This window comes from Pagrus pagrus, assembly GCF_965226575.1.
Source record: "Pagrus pagrus genome assembly, chromosome: 8".
Lineage (NCBI taxonomy): Eukaryota > Metazoa > Chordata > Actinopteri > Spariformes > Sparidae > Pagrus > Pagrus pagrus.
In genome coordinates, this window is record NC_140192.1 from 29,298,473 (window position 1) to 29,318,117 (window position 19,645).

Consider the following 19,645-nt stretch of genomic DNA (forward strand, 5'->3'; position numbering starts at 1 on the left):
CATGGAGCTGACGGTGCTGCTGATGTGACCCTGTCAGAAGATGGGCTCCAGTTTTATTTCTAATTTGCTCTTTTTGCCAATGCATTTCAGTTTGTTTATCTCTATTACTATCCCCTAAAGTTTATTCTTCAAAGCTTTGATCTTTAGAAAAGTTTTGCTTTTTTTGGTATTCTCTTCTTCTTTTACATCACCCCTCTACAGACAGCCGCTGTCTCATCGTAACTACCTAAAATAAACAAATGAAAAGTCAGAATTTAAGGGAATTACCATTCAAATAGTGACTATGAAGTTAATTACGTTTAATTTGGTAAAGTTTGGTAAAAATGTTCGTGAAAAGGTCGTGAAATGGTGTAGCTACAGTCATTTATAGTGTTCGTTATTGGGGGTCACGTTCATGGTAGGGTACGCAGGCCTGTTTGTGGAGGAAATAAAGAAGAAATCATGTATAATATAAATAAATAGGTTAAAATTAAACATTACAGGCCATATTACTGTTTATTGTAATCCTAAATGATATTCAAAGCTCCATTTAGAGATGATTTGAGACAGCATATCTGACAGTGCTGGCTTCTCTTTAAAATGCATACGTTAATGTCATAATTTAAAATATTCCTTTCTATACTAAAGAGGCAGTGTTGACATGTCATGGTTGTGACAGTAGACACAGCAATCAATATGTAAAAATTAGAGAATATATGAGGAATATAGTTGACCATCTGGGTGTCTGAATGTATTGCTTTTTCATTAATATTTGACGGGGTTGACAAAAACTTGACACACATTTTGACCAACCACAAAATAAGAATAAATATTGTTGAAGAGTCACTGCTTTTGCTGTTTTACATTCTACTCTTTTATCAGGAGTATGTATGATACATTTTACATGATTTTTTCACAGTTTTTGAAATGTTTAAATCTTGTTTTGGTTTTGTGGGTACTGGGCTGACACATAATCATAAATTATACAGTTATAAACAAACATATGTAAAAATGTTACACTTGTGTTTTTTTTAAACAAGAACATTTTCATTTTCAACAGAATGAGCACTTTTCTTCGTGGGACATGTTTTTGCAGAGGTCAACACAATAAACATTTTTCTTATATGTTTGGGTCAGACTGACTCCAGCTAATTAAACCTACAAACTGTAATTAAAGTGTGACCCAAGTTTACACTTAAGAACATCAGTAAGGAACATAGTGTTCAGAATCAGAACACCTGTATTGGCCAAGTACTGTACAGTGTATTTGAACATACAGGGCATTTGGTTTGGTGGTTGCATGTATATAATTAAAGACAAAAGAATGAAACATAGTTTAAACTAATAAAACAAAGTTTATTAAGAACATAATAGAAGGTTTAAAACTGTCTCCTTGTGGCCATGGTGATCTCTTGGTTTGTTCTTGGGCCTCCAGGATTTTGATGGTGATCTGAAAAAACAAATGATCCAGTCATTAAAGTGCACTTTATTCAAGAGATTGACCACACTAATCTTTAATAACATCCCAAGTCTCAGTAATTCTTTAAAAGATAGACAGTCACACTATTACTTACCCACTAATAAGATCTGTGATGGTTTACAGAGCTCTCACTGGCCTGGCAGCTAGACACTTTTTAAAACATCTGCTTTCTGGTCTCCCTGCTCCTGTCTCTCTGCTCCTGTCTCTGCTCCTGTCTCTCTGCTCCTGTCTCTCTGCTCTTGTCTCCCTGCTCCTGTCTCTGCTCCTGTCTCTCTGCTCCTGTCTCCCTGCTCTTGTCTCTCCTGTCTCCCTGCTTTTGTCTCCCTGCTCTTGTCTCCCTGCTTTTGTCTCTCCTGTCTCTCTGCGCTTGTCTCCCTGCTTTTGTCTCTCCTGTCTCTCTGCTCTTGTCTCCCTGCTTTTGTCTCTCCTGTCTCCCTGCTCTTTTCTCCCTGCTTTTGTCTCCCGTCTCCCTGCTCTTGTCTCCCTGCTTTTGTCTCCCCTGTCTCCCTGCTTTTGTCTCTCTGCTCTTGTCTCCCTGCTTTTGTCTCTCCCGTCTCTCTGCTCTTGTCTCGCTGCTCCTGTCTCTCTTTTAGCAGTGAAGTGATTTACTCCATGACAGAAAATTATACACTTATTTTATTGTAGCCTATACAATTACATTTCATGGTAAAAGACAAAAAAAAGTAAACTTGCAGTAGGCTACTATTATAAATATGCACAATATCATCAGGACAAGTCCACCGTCTAGAGGCAGCTGGTAATGTGAGTTGTGAGTGGTAGTTCTTGTTCTCTAATGCTTGCTAACCTCAGCATAACGATTTCAATAACTAGGAGCTACATGCAGAAAGTATTTACTGTTCATGGCAGCATAGCTGTCTTGTAGAATCAACCAGCTCATAAGACACAATGCCTAATGTTACCTAGCATTAGCATCCTACTTTTTAAAAATCTAACTACATGAAAAGACATGTGAGAGCCCGGTTGAATGGCGGCAATTATGTGATGCGATTTAGAGCAATACACTTCCACTCACCATGTCTTTGTCGACTTCCACTATTGTGTTGTTGTAGTTACTGTCCGTGGCAGCTTATGTAGAAGAAAATCACCAAATTTAATGAGGAAAAGTCCCCCGATGGTCAGCCCTCCTGACAAAGACTTAAGTGAACTTCCTCCCAGTAAACAGCGTACCTCTCTGGGAGTGAGAGCCAGACAGGGTCTGCTATTTACTGATGGTGATAATGTGATTATGTGATTTAGAGCAAAAGACCTGACCCGCCATGGATCGTGGAAAGTGAGAATCACACTTTATAACACCATCCACATGATTAGAAAACAGCATCAACTTTGCAAAGCTAATGGCTGAGTTACCAGAGAGTTAATGACAACATTTTAAAAAATGACGTACTTCTACAGTATTGTGGTTATTACCCACTACAGTGAAGGTGAAAGCTGAGATGTGTAGAATGAGTAAGGCAAGCAAGGCAAGTTTATTTGTATAGCACAATTCAGACACAAGGAAACTCAAAGTGCTTTACAGGGGCATAAAAATGACATTAAAAGAAATTAAAAATTGCATTTAAAATACATTAAAAACAAAACATTAAAACAAGTTAAGAAATAGGAAAGTAGGCTAAAATAGAATAGGTTTAAAAGAGACAAGAATAGAAAATAAAAGTCACAGTGCAGTTCAAATCCTTAAAATTGCTTCAGTGAAAAGCAGTGGCAAACAGAAAGGTCTTCAGCCTTGATTTAAAAGAGGTGAGAGTTGGAGCAGACCTGCAGTTTTCAGGGAGTTTGTTCCAGATATGTGGAGCATAATAACTGAACGCTGCTTCTCCATGTTTAGTTTTGACTCTAGGGACTGAGATCAGACCTGTACCTGACGACCTCAGAGGTCTGGATGGTTCGTAACGTGGCAGCAGATCAGAAATGTATTTTGGCCCAAAACCATTCAGTGCTTTATGAACCAACAGCAGGATTTTGAAATCTATTCTTTGACTGACAGGAAGCCAGTGTAAAGATCTGAGAACTGGAGTGATGTGATCTACTTTTTGGGTCCTTGTTAGGACTCGAGCAGCAGCGTTCTGAATCAGCTGCAGCTGTCTGATGGATTTTTTAGAGAGTCCTGTAAAGACACCGTTACAGTAGTCGAGTCTGCTGAAGATAAATGCATGGATAAGTTTTTTCAAATCCTGCCAAGACATGAGTCCTTTTATCCTGGATATATTCTTAAGGTGATGGTAGGCTGACTTTGTAATTGACTTAATGTGGCTGCTGAAATTCAGGTCTGAGTCCATGATTACACCGAGGTTTCTGGCTCGGTTTGTAGTTTTCAACATTACAGATTGAAGCTGAGCAGAGACTGTGAGTCGTTCTTCCTTAGCTCCAAAAACAATTATTTCAGTCTTATCTGTGTTTAGCTGAAGAAAACTCTGACACATCCAATTATTGATTTGTTCAACACATCTACTCAGTGCTTGTATGGGATTATAGTCCTGGTGATATGGTTATGTGAATTTGTGTGTCATCTGCATAACTATGGTAACATATTTTGTTGTTTTCCATTATCTGAGCCAGAGGAAGCATGTAAATGTTGAATAGTAGAGGCCCCAGAATGGAGCCCTCCGCTTGTCAGTTTCATCCGCTCAGATCTGTAATTACCTATAGACACAAAGTAGTCTCTATCATTTAGGTAGGATTTAAATCAATTTAGTGCTGTACCAGAGAGTCCCACCCAGTTTTCCAGTCGGTCCTGTAGTATATTGTGGTCGACTGTGTCAAACACAGCACTGAGATCCAGTAATACTAAGACTGAAATTTTGCCATTGTCTGTGATTAAATGAATGTCATTGAGGACCTTGACTGGAGCAGTCTCAGTGCTGTGATGTGGTCGAAATCCCCATTGGAAGACATCAAAAAAGCCATTTATTATTAAGTAATTGTTCAGCTGTTGAAAAATAGCTTTTTCACTGATTTTTACTTAAAATAGGGAGGTTTGATATGGGCCTATAATTATTCATTACTGATGTGTTTAGATAGTTCTTCTTCAGGAGTGGTTTAATGACTGCAGTTTTCATGGCTAGCGGGAAGACGCCTGAGAGAAGAGACATGTTGACAATCTGTAGCAGATCTGGAGTCATGCAGTCTGAAACTTTTTTGAAGAACCCTGCTGGTAAAATATCCAGGCAGCAGGAGGAAGATTTCAAATGTTGTTTTATTTCTTGCAGGTTTTTGTCATTGATTGGATCAAATTGTGTCATGGTGTTAAGAGTTGGTTTTAGGTGGACATATGGATAACACACCTCCTGTACCCGGTACAGTGAGTAGAAAGAGCCAGGGCATGACTGACACCACACAGCCTTCATCTGTTTGCTGGTTGTACCCCCATCTGAAATTAAGTGTGTGTGTGTGTGTGTGTGTTTATACTATGCTACTCAGTGTGCAAGGATGACGACTGAAGTTAATGGGTCAGTTATAAAATCATTTCTTCTCTCTTCCCTCTGATGGCATCCATCCATGCAGATAGTATTGGTTGAATTTTTCCATATTTGGAGATATTTGTCAACAATGATTTGTTTTGCTCTAAACTCATGCAAATCTAGTTTGTGCTGCTAACAGCACTGACGAATGACATCCAAAGAATCAACAGGTACCTGTCATTCCAGTAACAGTCCCTCTAACAGTAAAAACTATGAAAACTGTTGACTCCACTCGGGTACAGAAAATGTTTTTGTGTAATGCGAGTTCTGAGTTTCTTTTGCAATTATTCACCCCACCAGCCAAATGCAGGCAGATTTACTGCCGCTTCCTTTATTTCTCCTTACTGTACTGTCTGCTGGGACTGAACAAGTGTCACAACTGTTTGGAATGTTTAGGTTTACTTTGCTATAATTTTTTAGTCTACAGCGTAATTGCCCAACGACCTGGGGCCAAATGTATAAACCATGCCTACACATGAAGTGCACTTACACCACTTTACACACAAATTTCCAAATGTACACAACTCCACAGTGGGTGAGGCTGTGTGTGCTGGTACACATCTTTAACACCATGCACAGTCTTTTCAGTTTGATTAGTATGATGTTGCGAGTTGGCATAAAAGGAAAGGACATTTTATTTAAAATACCTTCACTATGATTACAGTGATTTTTGCCAGTATGCATTATATTTATAATGATATGACATGATCTTTATGTAAATAACCATATTTATCATAGGTGTAGCACTTTATTTATATAAATACAGATTATGTTCCTGTTTTATTGGGGAGTAAGAATAACTTCAGGTGTGATCAGGTCCTTTTAAATGGCACTATATACTATAATGGCTGTAGCTGTGCATAATGGCTGTGCCAAATGACATGATAGCTGCTTTGCTGTTGCTAGAGGACACTGCAGGTGCACAATTAAGGCGAGAGTGAGTTTTCAGGGACCGTCACTGTGCAGAGATGTGCTTCTTGGCCCCTCGCTTGAAATCGGACCACCTTTTAAACTCCTGGAGATGGTCAGATGGCTTGTGCGCGTGTATGATTTGAGGATGAGGTATGAGTAAGTATGAGGAAAAGGCGCATGGGAACAGACGTGCACAGGGTTTTATCATTCTGACGAAAAGTTTCCCGTTTTGTGTACACATTTTTCTACACCTGTATATACAGTTGTATGCATTTGGCCCCTGGTGTATATATCTAAATGACTTGATTTGTTTCCATAATTTCTACATTCAATGGGATTCAGTGTGTTACACAAAAGCAGAATTAAAACTTATGGAGAGTCATCATATGGCAGGGTGAGTGTGGCTGTTCAGGGTCGAATTATTCTCAGTAGACTACAGCCTAGTTCATTTTTAACCCCCAATGAAATGAACGTGTCCAGCTGGTAAAAAAGTTGCTACTGAAACTCAGGAAACTACTTACACAACTGCACATAGACTATAGTCTATGACCTCACATGGGAAAAATAAATCGTCATCAAAAGCATCAAATGTAAAACATTAAAATCAGTTGTATGATTAGGCACTTACAAGCTCTTGGTTTATTTTCCAGGGTCAAGGAAAGTACACAGACTAGAGGTCCCTTTATTTAGACAACATAATCTCTCATATTCACTCCACAGTTTGAGGTGAAAACTCCTCAGTCACCTCCTCTCTTCTCCAATCATCACAGACTAATCACTCTCAGCCCTTTGCTACATACTGTATCATAAGGAGGCTCTCTGGAACAAAGCAATGTCTTTCACAAGATTCATGAGGTTGAATAGCAAAATGTGTTATAACAGAAGAAAAATTCAACAAGTTTAACAAGACTTTGCCAGAAGGGATGGACTGTCGGCTGGCACGGTGGCTCAGTGAAAGTGCTGTCACATGAGTATCCTCTGTGAATCAAGCAGGCAGCTGGGGGCCTTTCTCTGTCAAGTTTTTATATCCCCGCAGCGCCTGCCACGATTTTCTCACACAGTCCAAAAACTTGCAGGTAAGGTGAACTGGAAACTCTAAATTGCCAGGAGCATACTGGCAACGTGTTGTTGGAGGTGGAGTAGTTGTGTTAAAAAAAGGAACAGTTAAACAAATGTGAAAATGACATTAAGGGGAAGGTGTAGTTCATTGTGAACAGGATTTGTTGAACGTTTTAGAGCACAATGTCCAGAGTGTTGTAAGACTGCAGCTGAAACATAACTGACAGGAGAAGTTTGACAAAGTGTAGGAACATGATGCCTGATCTTCGTGGTATACATCTGGAATATGAGCCCAGCTTTTCATTCTGCTGGTAACACTTTGGAGAGCTTGTTAGATCCATCAGATTATTTTTTAAAGTCTTGTAAATACAATGGATCCATTTTGAGAGCACTCACAAGAAACTGCAAAGTAAGGCTGTCCGCACATGCATTTGCTGCACGCTCGCATTAAAGATTATTATCGATTTTAAATCTATGAATCCACTGCAGTGGAAGAAGTCTGGAATATGATCGATAGCCTCATGAGTTTCTGTTACTGTTTGTTTAAATATAGACAACGTATCATATTAAATGACTTTTTTCATGTTTGAGGGAGCTTTGGTGGCATTTTATGTCAGATTCAGTCTTAAATGGGCTTTAAACAACCCAAATCTGTCCATTCACTGGTGAAGACTTCCCATAGGTGTATTTCACTAAATGTCTTGACTAAATGACAAGAAGGTCTTTACTTTTTCTAAATCAAGTCCAGGTGGCAGACGTGTACTTTAAAGCTGTGAAGACAATCATCATAAATGCACTGATTCTGCATTAAGCATCATGGATGACTTAAATTGGGATTATATTTAAATTCACTACTAAGAAAAAACTATGTCTAGTCAAATTTTACAAACATAGATAGCTGGCATTGACTAGGTGTGCTTTCCTGAGTTTCTTCCCACCACTTAAAGATTTCAGTCTGATCCTCAACAGGTGTTTTGCCACAGCCAGCAGAATTTCTGTTACAGCCTAAATTACACATTTTTAAGAGCCATTTGTTATCAAGCAAAAATGGGAAATAATGACACTGAACCCAGACTGATATGTTTGCACTCACCTGTTACCGTTCAGATATTACAGACTGGAATCCTGAATTTAAACTGGTTCATATTAGACATGCACACATGTTGACAGTGCATCTGAATGAAATAAAATCCCAGTCTGAGTCCTTAACCAAAATTCATGTTTCATAACAAATAACAAATCTACTGGTCAGATGATATCTAAAAACAGTATGACCTTTCTTCACTCATTTCAGAAAGGCTCATTAATATTTAGCATGTTCAATGGGGCTGAGGTTGAAGTTACTGATAAGTCATACAAGTCAGCACTATTGTCCAGGGGCTGTATATAGCTTCAATGCATGTCAAAGCAAAGAATGAACTTCCACACAACTTTAGGCCAGAAGGGATGGGATGTCAGGATGTCAGGCTGCAAGGTGGCTCAGTAGTTAGTGCCTTCAATTCACAGCCAGGGAATCCTCAGTTTGAATCCACCAGGCATTTGGGGGCCTTTCTGTGTGGAGTTTGCATTTTCTCCAAGTGCCTGCAAGCCTTTTCTCCCACAGTCCAAAGACATGCAGGTCACGTGAACAGGAAACTCTAACTCATCTGCAGGTGTGAATGATTTCTGTCCCTTTGTGTCAGCCATGTGGTATACTGGTGACATGTCCAGGGTGTTCCCCTCCCCCTGGCCAGTGTGAGCTGGGACAGTCTCCAGCCCCCTGTGTCCCTGCACAGCAGCAGGTATATAGATAATAGATGAATGAGGTGGGTTAAGAGGCGACAACTTTGGAGATGAGTTCTTAGTGTTGACAGAATTCAGTACTAGGTAGTGGACTTTCTGATCTGACCACATTTCTTGTCTTTCAGTAGTAGATATGAAAGTGAAAGAATGTCATGACACAAAAATACATCATATTCATACACTTCAACCACATATCGTAGAAGATCCATCCATTTAAGGACTTGCCGGAATGACCAAATAACCCTTCATGTCACTGCCTTGTACATGGATTTGTCCATGTACATCATCGTTGGTTGTTGTATACTCTGGTGTATCAGGATGGTACCTTGAGTAACCTGTGCCATGCTGTGCCTCGGTTTTGGTAGAAGCAGTTTCGAAGACATACCCAATACAAACGAAAGAGGATACGAATTAAAATCTTGATTTCAGCCTCACCCATATCGTCATTAACCACATCATTCAAAGTTCCATGAGAGTTATAATTTTTTAGCAAAAGTGAACACATGAATAACACATGGGGGGGAAGCAGGGCCACGAAGGAACACTTATCTGGAAGTAAAGAAAATGAGGGAGAGAGGGGAGGAAAAAAAGACAGCCCATTCCAAAAGTCCAGGTAGGGCGAAACTGTATTTCAGTCAAGTCTCTGTGTTGGGGTCAGTACTCTGATTCCTACCTCAACGTACAATGCCACTTGAATGCCACAATTGCTTTCTGTCCTCTTTATGGTCTTCTCATTTGGTGAAGGCGGCAACCACAGCCCATAACAGCTCGTTGGCATTAGCCTTCATGCTCTCCCCCTCAGGCTCCAGTTCCAGCAGCTGCCGCACTCGCTTCATGGCCAGGTCGTATTGGTCATCTAGCAGTGGGGCAAAGGCATTTTCCAGGACATCAGAGGAATGGGCTAAGAAGATGAGTGCAAGCAGGCGCTTGTCCATTCGATGAGGGTCATTTACCCACTTGTCCAGTACGGCCTCCTGGACCTTCTTGATAAGGCGCTGCTTGATGTTGTTGTTAGTCAGAGGGTGTGTGGTCATATCAAACAGCAGAAAGTTCTGCTTCTCAGTGGTAAGGACGCCTTTTTCAACCAGGTTTTTTGCCAGCCGTTCACGGACGTTCCGCAGTTGATAATGAAGCTTCAGGGGGTTCCACGTCTCTCCTAAAGACAAGGCAGTAAAACAAAAGACGATTAATGTGGTCACAAAAAAGGGACATGCTCATCTACATCTATAACAACAGAAAGAACCATGTCAGTATCATCTAAGACACTTCACACACTAGCCATAGGCCAGATTTACATGTCCCCTACAGTTGGTATCCATTGGCATAATTTCTTCATGGAAGATTTTCCCTGTGATCTAAGAGTTTCCTGACGTGTTAAAGATGGGACGTCAAAAGAAACTGCAATGAGGTTTTTTACTAAAGCAGAAATAACTAACCGTAAAAAGGGTTCTGGCATTGTCACTCCGGTCACAGGGTAAGTCCGACTCTACCCGTACCACGGCATGCACGGAAACAAGCCGTAACCTTTCCTTTTGGGGGGGATTTCGCCATTTTAGTGCCAGGTTTCGACGCCCCACGTGCACACCGAATGTGTCAGAATGCGAGACTAGTAGAATAGTGATCCGTTATTGATTCACCTCACAAATAAACCCTCACCTTACACAAACAAGCGGCTCCGTCTAACTAAACGCAAAGCTGTATTGCGTGTGTGCTACTGCAATATCATCATTCATGGCAGACAATATATTTGTATAGAATGTGCAACATATAGGCCTAGGAGAGGAGAGGAGAGGAGGAGGAGATATCTTGGCCAATTAACACACCAGCAATAAAGCATATAAGTGGAGGGCTCCTTGCAACTTTAAAAACTAACGTGATATTATTTTGCACTGTCACACACTTGTCAGTAAACAGAAACAAAGAGGACTCCATCTTGTAACTTAAGTTGTATTTTTCCTCACTACTGACGCTTCATATCTAGACCAATTCACACACACACACACACACGAGTAAAGCATACAAATGAGGAACTTTTGTGTTTACTGGAATATGTCAGCTCGATGATTAGAACAGCAAGCATCGGGTAGATGCCAACACTGTGCTGTTCACGGAATCATGATTATCATTCTTGCAGAATGGTCACCTAGTGAATGATAGGGGTCACACACGACCCCCATCCTTGGAAAAATATAATCCCCGCAGAGATGCATGGCATGATGGAAGAAACGTCAAACTATATCGGTACAAACAGTATGGTCTCATTCTATATGGCATTATAAATATATCTGTATACCTTATAAAGTTCATATACCCAAGCTAACAATGAGTGGCCATCAAAATATGCTATACATTTACTGACGTTCATACGTTACATGTCACCACCAGGTTGCAGAGTTGATGCAAAACAAAATATGGTCAGTCATCTTGGTGCTGCAGTGACGAGAGAGAGATTTTTCCTTGCATTTGGTGAGTGGCAGGTGCTAATTTTGGAACTTGCTGGTGACAGTAAGACTTCTCAGCTGGGTGGTAAAAGTAGTGTAGTGTTGATACACTGGTCAGCTGGTGAGGATTTCCCCTACTTACTTGAGCAAGACCCTCGCCACCCCTTGTACACATACACCACCAGTGGTGGCAATGGGTGGGTCAATGAAGTAGTTGAACTTACCACTGAGAAGTTCGATCCAGCTCTGCACAGTCTCTGGTGGTTGGGTGTCTTTGATGTGTTTTAGGGCTTCATCCAGAAGCACGTCACCTGTTGGGGCATCTGACTTACAAATCACCTGCAAATTTAATTTAGAATGATAGCAGCCGGTTACAAGGTGTAGTTACCAGAGTACAGTCACTAAAATAGATACAGAAATGACCTTTAAAAAAATCATCAAGCCTCTGCTGACATCACTGACCAGTGTTCACTATTACATCAAACACTGAAAGTGCTGACAGTTAATTTGGATATTGTGTGTTTTGGAGATGACTTTTTCTGGTTAATTGTTTGAATATAATTGGTTAATTGTTATAAAACTAGAATCCCATTTTAAATGTTTTGTTTTATCCTACCCACTGTCCATAACCCAATTTAGTTTACAATGACATAGAAGAGAAAAAAGAATCCTCGTATTGCAGAAGCTACAACATGAGGTTGCAGGGCTTCTGATGCTTGATTTAAATAGAAAAACATTTATTCATTTTCTGTTTATCAGTGGACGTTAAAATAAACAGAAAACTACTTTACCCCAAAGACAATGCCCACATTCACTTATATTTGGCACTTCACTTGTATGTCGGCTGTAATGATGAATGACCATTTAAGAGTTTACCTGTGTAAAGGCATTATGAGGTTGGTGGGAGGTGGGCCTGCCTTTTGCAAATAGCTGTGCAGTTACTGTACAAGTTGATGCTACAAGCCCATGCCCCCTCCAATATTAGTTAAATAATAATACCAGCAGGGTGAGACAGGTGCAAAAAAGCTTCTCTGGACTATTTATGTAGTAAAAGCATATGAAGAAATGTATATCATACCTTCCTGGCCAGCAGACCTTTCCTCCTCATGCCGCAAGCCTCAAGCTGAAGGCGTCCTCGCAGGGCCAGTTCAATCAGCATGCACCCCCGCAGGCCCGATGAAATGCAGTCATTCCAGAACGAGGTGTAGCCCTACATCATGGAAATACATAACAGTTTTTCAGTTTGTCAAGAAGCAAGCGTGCAATTACAACAGTCTCATATATAATGTACTAAGGCATGGCACCAGTAAGTTAACGGTGCCATCTTTTAATTGTTTCCTTTTCTTCAGACTCATGCCAAACTCGTGATACTAGAAGAATCCAGTCCGTCCTCCTCCCTCTGCTCAGGTGTCTGCAGGTGTCCTACTGCTGGTAGATGGAGGGGCTGCTTTGTCTACTTTATACTTCTATTCACTACATTATAAAAGGCAAATATTGTAATTGGACCGACAGGCTGACAGACACTTCTCCACGTATAACTGCGGTATTTTTTTCCTCATATAAGTTGCCAAAGACACGATCGTTTACTACATTACTGTTGTTTGGTCCTGTAACGTTGCTTTGTGGGACATTTCTCTATATTTTGTTGAGTGAAGGACCTGTACAGTTATCAAACAGTGAACACAATCAGACCGACACACCCCAGCTCCGCGCCGCCGGCTTATCCGTTCACACTGGTTCGGTTCGCCAATACTGTGCACCATCGGAGCGGATTTTCAGCACCGCAGGTAAAGCGCCCTGTTAAAGCCGGAAAAGGTGCTGCTCTTTGTTGTTGTTAAAAGTTGTTTGGGCTGTGATTTAATTTAAATGATTTGTGTGCGCGAAAACTGTTCTGGATGTTTATGTTAATTTAATTCTGTTTGTTCTGTTGTATTTGCACTTTTTTATAAGCTGCTATTTGTTGCTAATAAAAGTTGTTAATATTGTGCATGTTGTGTTGTTATTGTTTCAGTAGGCTATTAGTGTTTGGTAATCAGTTTCTGAACGGTGTAGGCACAAGCCAAAAGTTTGGTGACACCGTCTGAGTATTACGCCATAATTTTTAATTAGTCACGGTAATACCGTATACCCTGGTAAAATAGGGAGGAGGTTTGACGGTATCAAAATTTGGATACCGCCCAACTCTACTGTAAATGCATATTGGTTCCAAATATCAGTTATCCGTTTCCTTGATAATTAATAATCCGTATCGGTCCTAAAAAAAACAAATACATTGGTCGACTCCTAATAACAATATCCAACATGTAACCTGATATATAGTGTCATATAATGATGTCATTTTCAATATCTTGCCTTGCCCAACAGGAAAGCAACCTAGACTGTAGCCATCATTACCCTAATAATATTAATGTGAGCTGCACTTCACTACTTAAAACAACCAGCAATGCTGTGATCATGCCGTGCTGTGCGTGTTCTGTGTGGGTTTAGGAATGAAATAACAGGCAACACCTGTTTTATCACCTTACTGGGTCAGTTTGTAGGTGAAGGGGTTGATACTTCTTAGCGGAGAATGCAAAAATGCTGGTTAGGTGTACTCAGGTATACATCGTCATGAAGAGTAGCCTGTATCTCTCTGAAGCCCTGTATCTGTGTGTGTTGTACGCTTGAAATGTGTCAGTCAAAATTCAGTACAGAAAAAGTACATTAAATGAATGATTAATAAAAATATTTTCAGGGGTTGAGTGGCTGCACAGTTTCTCCATACTCTGGTGATGCAGCTTTCCAACATGCAATCATGATCAATCTTCTTGCTCTCCAAACGATCACATAGTCAAGTTACGAAGCAGACAATTTATTTCAGCATGACTCCACAGACTGTTTCTCTGTGTTGTCTGCTAGTAGCAGCCTGGATTCTTCTCAGCCGCACACATGAACGTCCGTCTCTCTGTATTTCACATCTTTGTTGTGTGTCACACTGCTATTGAATCTGTAGAAATCCGGTTTGAATCAAATTTCAAGCCACCTCCAAATGTAGTTTGTTTCCGATTTGCTAAAATCACATTTAATGTGGTTTTCTGCTGTTGAGACTTCCTAAAATCAATGTGGATTAGTTTTGTGATGATACTGGAATTTCTACCTTCGCTACAAATATCTTGAAAAATATCAATAGACAATACCACGGTTGGGGCAAAATTGTCACAACTTTGGGTGCAATTATTTTTAAATCAAAAGATAAATAAAATAAGGCTTGTGTACTATATGTTAAGTGCACCAGCATTTAGAGTAATTAACATCTGCTTGGATGGAAGCATGATTGTTGCATATTAACTTTTTAATATAAACCTAAGTATCCTTCTACATAAACTCTTAAAGAGACTTTTTCATCACATCTGGTGAGCCTACACACCAGTTTTACAACAATCTATTTAAAAAAATAGGTGTAGTAGAGCCAGAGCTGAGAAACTGTTAAGAAACTGTTTAACCACACTCCTCTGACAATGACCACGTCATTTCAAAAAGCAGCCACTGAAATTAACAACATGGATCGATTTAATTTGACATAATTTGTATAACAATCGGTCAGCCACTAAAATTTCACAATTAAGGCAGCCATAATCCCTATTAGGGAGTTCCAGTAAACTTGTCACACATTTTTTATGAATGAATTCAACCAGCCACTTAATTGTTCAAACTTCCACACACACACAGCCCATATGCACTCCAGACAACGTCTGGGCATGCTCCTGATGTGTCGGGCGGATGGTGTCCTGGGGGATCTTCTCACAGACCTGGATTGGGGCATCAGTGAGCTCCTAGACAGTCTGTGGCGATACATGCACCGATACATAACATCCCATAGGTGCTTAATAAGATTTAGGTCAGGGGAACGAGACGGCCAGTCAATGGCATCAATGCCTCCGTCATCCAGGAACTGCCTACACACTCTGGCCACATGAGGCCGGTCACTATCCTGCACCAGGAGGAACCCAGGGCCCACTGCACCAGTGTAAGGTCTCAAATCAAATACATTTTATTTATATAGCCCAAAATCACAATCACATTGCCTCAATGGGCTTTACAATCTATACAGTGAACAACATCCTCTGTCCTTAGGCCCTCGATTCGAGTGAGGAAAAACTTGTCATGGAGGTCTGACAGTCTAAGGATTTCATCCCAGTACCTAACAGCAGTCAGGGTACTGTTGGCTTTGACATGGAGGTCTGTGCGACCCTTCAAGGATATGCCTCCCCAAACCATCACTGACCCACTGCCAAACCAGTCATGCTGGATGATGTTACAGGCAGCATAACGTTCACCACAGCAACTCCAGACTCTTTCACACCTGTCACATGAGCTCAGTGTGAACCTGCTCTCATCTGTGAAGAGAACAGGAACGCCAATGACGGACCTGCCAATTCTGGTGTTCTCTCGCGAATGCCAATCGAGCTGCATGGTGCTGGGCGGTGAGCACAGGTCCCACAAGAGGATGTTGGGCCCTCATGCTCTGGCAGTGCTCCTCCTGTTCCTCCTCTAACAAAGGAGCAAATACCAGTATTGTCCATCTCCTTCATGCTATTGAGACTGTGCTGGGAGACACAGCAAACCTTTTTGCAACCGCATGTATGGATGTGCCATCCTGGAGGAGCTGGACTACCTGTGCAACCTGATTGGGTTGCAGGTACCACCTCATGCTACCAGTAGTAATAAGGACACTAGCAGAACATACAACTAGAGAAGAATCAGTCAGGAAGGATCAGGAGAGCAAATATATGTGGCCACCACATACAAAACCATTCCCTTTTGGGGAGTTGTCTTGCTTTTGTCTCTCCATTTCACCTGTTGTCACTTTCATTTGCACCAAAGCAGGTGAAACTGATTCACAATCCCTTGTGCTTCCTAAACAGACAGACTGATATCCTTGATGTTTAACTGATAATAACTATGTATATAACAATTAAGTGGTTGGTTCAAATCATTTCAAAAACTGTAAACAACCAAAACAACATACGATGCAGTACTGTCAAATATTTATTTATTTATTTATTTTTTAAGAATAATCCTTGTTGGGAAAATCTACAGTCAAAATAACCCAATAAGTCATTTTTTCAGCTCCAAAGCTATATTTACCATTATAACATTAATTATGCACGACCAAATAACCTCTAGAAGTGACAGGACTACTTAAATACTACACAGAAACAAAAAGTGGTTGAAAGTAAAAACTAGTGGAGATATGATTTTTTGAAAATGAAAATTCTTCGCTCTGGTAAATCACTGTACCCATATAGCAACAACTACTTAGACGACACATGTTGTCAAGTTTCCTCAGCTTTTCGTGGATGCTCAGAACAAATTTCAATCCAATCCAGTGGGAAAAATAAGTGATTGTTGAGGTTTAGGATACACATACACAGAATGAAAAATAATGACATTAACTTTAAAAAATCATATCTTGTATCCTATTTGGAATACAGCTGCAGGATTTTTGCAAGGTCCCATGAATTTAATAGAAGTTTCAACAGGATTCTTTTCAAGAAAATCCAATGATGTGAACTGTGAGGCCCCAGTTGAGTTGATATGAAGTGACCCTGTACCTCTCTGACAGGAGTCTACTGATCAATCAGGGTCACGTTGCAGAATGACCCTTTAGCAGCAGATTAATAGTTCCAACATTATTCCTGGAAACTAAAATATGACTACAAATCATCAACCCATCATCGTTAGAAAACGTTTTCTGTGTTCTGTTAGCTTGACGTTAGTAGTGTCCAGACAGAGACAAATGTTACAAGACAACATCTTATTCTCTGAAGTCCACTGCAAACATAATGTAACAGATCGCGTCCGAACATAACCGTTTGTCACCAATTACACATTAATCAGCTCGGCGTGCAGCAGGTGAGGCCCACCTTTGTTGTTAGCTTTAGCTAGCCTTACAGCAATCAAGGATGCTACCGTGAACTAAAGCTATGTCGGGTAGGAAAATATAGCTAACGTTAGCATAGCTTACAGCCCATAGTGTTAAGTATTACCTTAATTTTACAGCGTTGAAGACAATAATATGTCTGCCATTACCTCTCGGTCCTTCAGCCCTAACAACAGCACCTCTTCCATCAAGGTGAGACGTGTTTCTTTGGAATCTCCGGTATCGTCATCGTCCAGTTCGTCTCCCCGCCGGGGCTCGAGGTCCTCCTGGCCGGATGGACGGTCTTTGTCAGCGGCGTTGCGCGAGGCTTCGGTCCGCCTCTGCACGAGGCCCGAACTCCGCACAGTCAGGGAAGTCATGTCTGCAGGCAACTTAGCTAAACAACGACGAAAACAACACGCCTCGGACTGCACTGCCCGAGATGTTTGACTCAGTTACTTGTCAACCATATAGCGGTTACAACGAGTGCTTTGAGGCTTGAGTAAGGCAGCCTGAGTACCCTTGTCATCTACAGAACTGTTAGCTTTCCTCCACTTCGTCCGCAGCAACGTAATGTCTATCTAATATGGCGCCGTGTGGTGAATGTGGTACCGAACTTATCCAGCAGGTAGAGGCCGAGTTAACCTGAATACCAACAAACAATATCAAAGTAACTTCGGTTCGGTTGACTGCCACATCAGCTAATTTCATAAACACAACGACACTCTTACTGTTAAACTGAAGCCATCGTGTTACCCATCGGTGCACTCACATTTAATAAGGATCTACTGAATAACAGCGATAGCCTGCCTCCTTTTCATCATCAAATAACCAGTAACTTCAACAAGCAAAACGAACTACACACGATCTAGAAATGACATTTTAGCTTCATTGAGTGAAGGATTCATTGTAGATCGCGCATTTGATCGGATGCTTTGGTCCACAACGTCACATGGCCGTGTACGGGAGTGTGGCAGCAGCAGAGCCTGGGGGCGGGGTCAGGCAAAACAGCCGTCTCAACAAACTGTGGACATGTTGACTCCGCCCTCAGCCCGCAGCCCGCAGACTACAGCAGGCAGCCGAATGAAAGCTCATCAACTCAATCAACTCCCCAAAGCCAAGGCTGCCATCCTCACCTTTGGAGAAAAACACCGCCGTACATTAGCGACTACAGTTGAACAACATGTTGTTCTCTGCTCGGGTTTCCTGCAGTGGATATCTGTTGAATTGACTTTCGAAGTCTGAAGACACTTTTTCCAGGCTGAGCGTAAATGTAGCCTTGCGCTACTTTGATTTTTTACACGGATTTACGCTTTGATAAATTGTGAATTTGCAACTTTGGAGGACTAACGTCAGTATCGGCTCTTTCGTAAAAAAACCAAACAAACACGGACTTATACTAACGTTTTGAACGCCTCCGAACTCCATGATCCTGTAACCCAAAGGTAAGTTAACTAACGTTACAGTGAAGCCTGCTCTGCTCTATAGTTCAGTGGAAATTAAGTTACAATCTGGCACTTTCTGAAACATACAGACCGCTCGGGATACAGGACAACAGTGATAAGCTAATGCAGCCGACAGTTGTCCCATCAGTGTGTCTTCACATGGAGACACCATGGACAACACTGGGATAGAAACTTACTATGGTCACGACGCAAAAGACACGAATCAACTCGCCCATCGACCCAAAACGGAGTCTGTCTGCTTCCAGTCAGTTTCAGAACGGGTGGCTCTTTTCCTGACCACACATTAAAATGTGTTCAAATTTAAACGCGCGAATTAAATATTTAAAAAGCTATTTACACTAAAACAACTTGTGATGTATTTGCCTGGACTTCCTTCTGATCACATCTTGATTCATTTAAAATGCACCCAACAGCCCTGTGGCGAGTCATGCTTTCATATGAGAAGCTTTCTATTTCTAATCTCTTGTGTTGGCATAGTTTTTTTTATTCTATAAATAAAATTGAATAGCATACTTGCACCAATTTCACAGACATTTAAAAGTGGAATGCACATCAGATATATCGTTTTATTTTTCCTCCATCCTCCTGACTGTCCATGATCTGTCTGTCAGGCCTTTTTGTCACAGTCATTCAGATGAGATGAATTGCCTCTAGATTGGTATAACGGCTGCTTTCCAGCTGAGGACATATCTGCTCTCTGTTACTCCTGTTAGTGTTTTTTCTCATCCTCCTCTGGCTACAGCTTCAAAATAACTTCACTATGAAATCATTTAATAGCTTTTTACATCCAGAGAGTTCTTAGTAAACAGGACATCACTTAACATTATGTACATGAAAACATTAATGCCTAGATTGAGCACATTTACAGAGAATCATACATTTGTGATGTAAGTCTTTGACACATATCTTTCCATTATCTCTGGTGATAAAGTGATTTGAGCACTTGAATAGGAAATTAAGTAAAAAATGAAGACTGCCATCCAACACTGCTGATTAAATGGAAAATTGAGGCAATGGTAAAGTTTTAAGGTTAAGGCAATTTAAATGACAAAAAAACACATCTTATTAATTACCTCTTGTGGTTTCTATGCCCAGGTTTGGAGATGGAATCAGACTGTTATTTTTACATCAGTCAAAAGAAATAC

General features: G+C 40.8%; 2 protein-coding genes across 3 annotated transcripts in view; one reads left to right on the plus strand and one right to left on the minus strand.

The window, feature by feature from the left end:
* Nucleotides 1-6,516: 6,516 nt before the first annotated feature.
* Nucleotides 6,517-17,957, minus strand: golph3a (golgi phosphoprotein 3a). Its single transcript, XM_084360485.1, has 4 exons — nucleotides 17,205-17,957; nucleotides 12,211-12,342; nucleotides 11,357-11,471; nucleotides 6,517-9,847 (listed from the first exon to the last, which is right to left on the minus strand). Exons 1-4 carry the CDS (start codon nucleotides 17,412-17,414, stop codon nucleotides 9,423-9,425), a joined length of 882 nt encoding a protein of 293 aa, XP_084216611.1. The 5' UTR covers nucleotides 17,415-17,957; the 3' UTR covers nucleotides 6,517-9,422.
* Nucleotides 17,958-18,048: 91 nt separating this feature from the next.
* Nucleotides 18,049-19,645, plus strand: part of pdzd2 (PDZ domain containing 2) — an 83,774-nt gene continuing 82,177 nt past the window's right edge. For both annotated transcript variants that reach the window (XM_084360483.1, XM_084360484.1), the window contains exon 1: nucleotides 18,049-18,479. The gene's annotated coding sequence lies outside the window, so the exon portion shown is untranslated. The remainder of the gene's footprint in view (nucleotides 18,480-19,645) is intronic.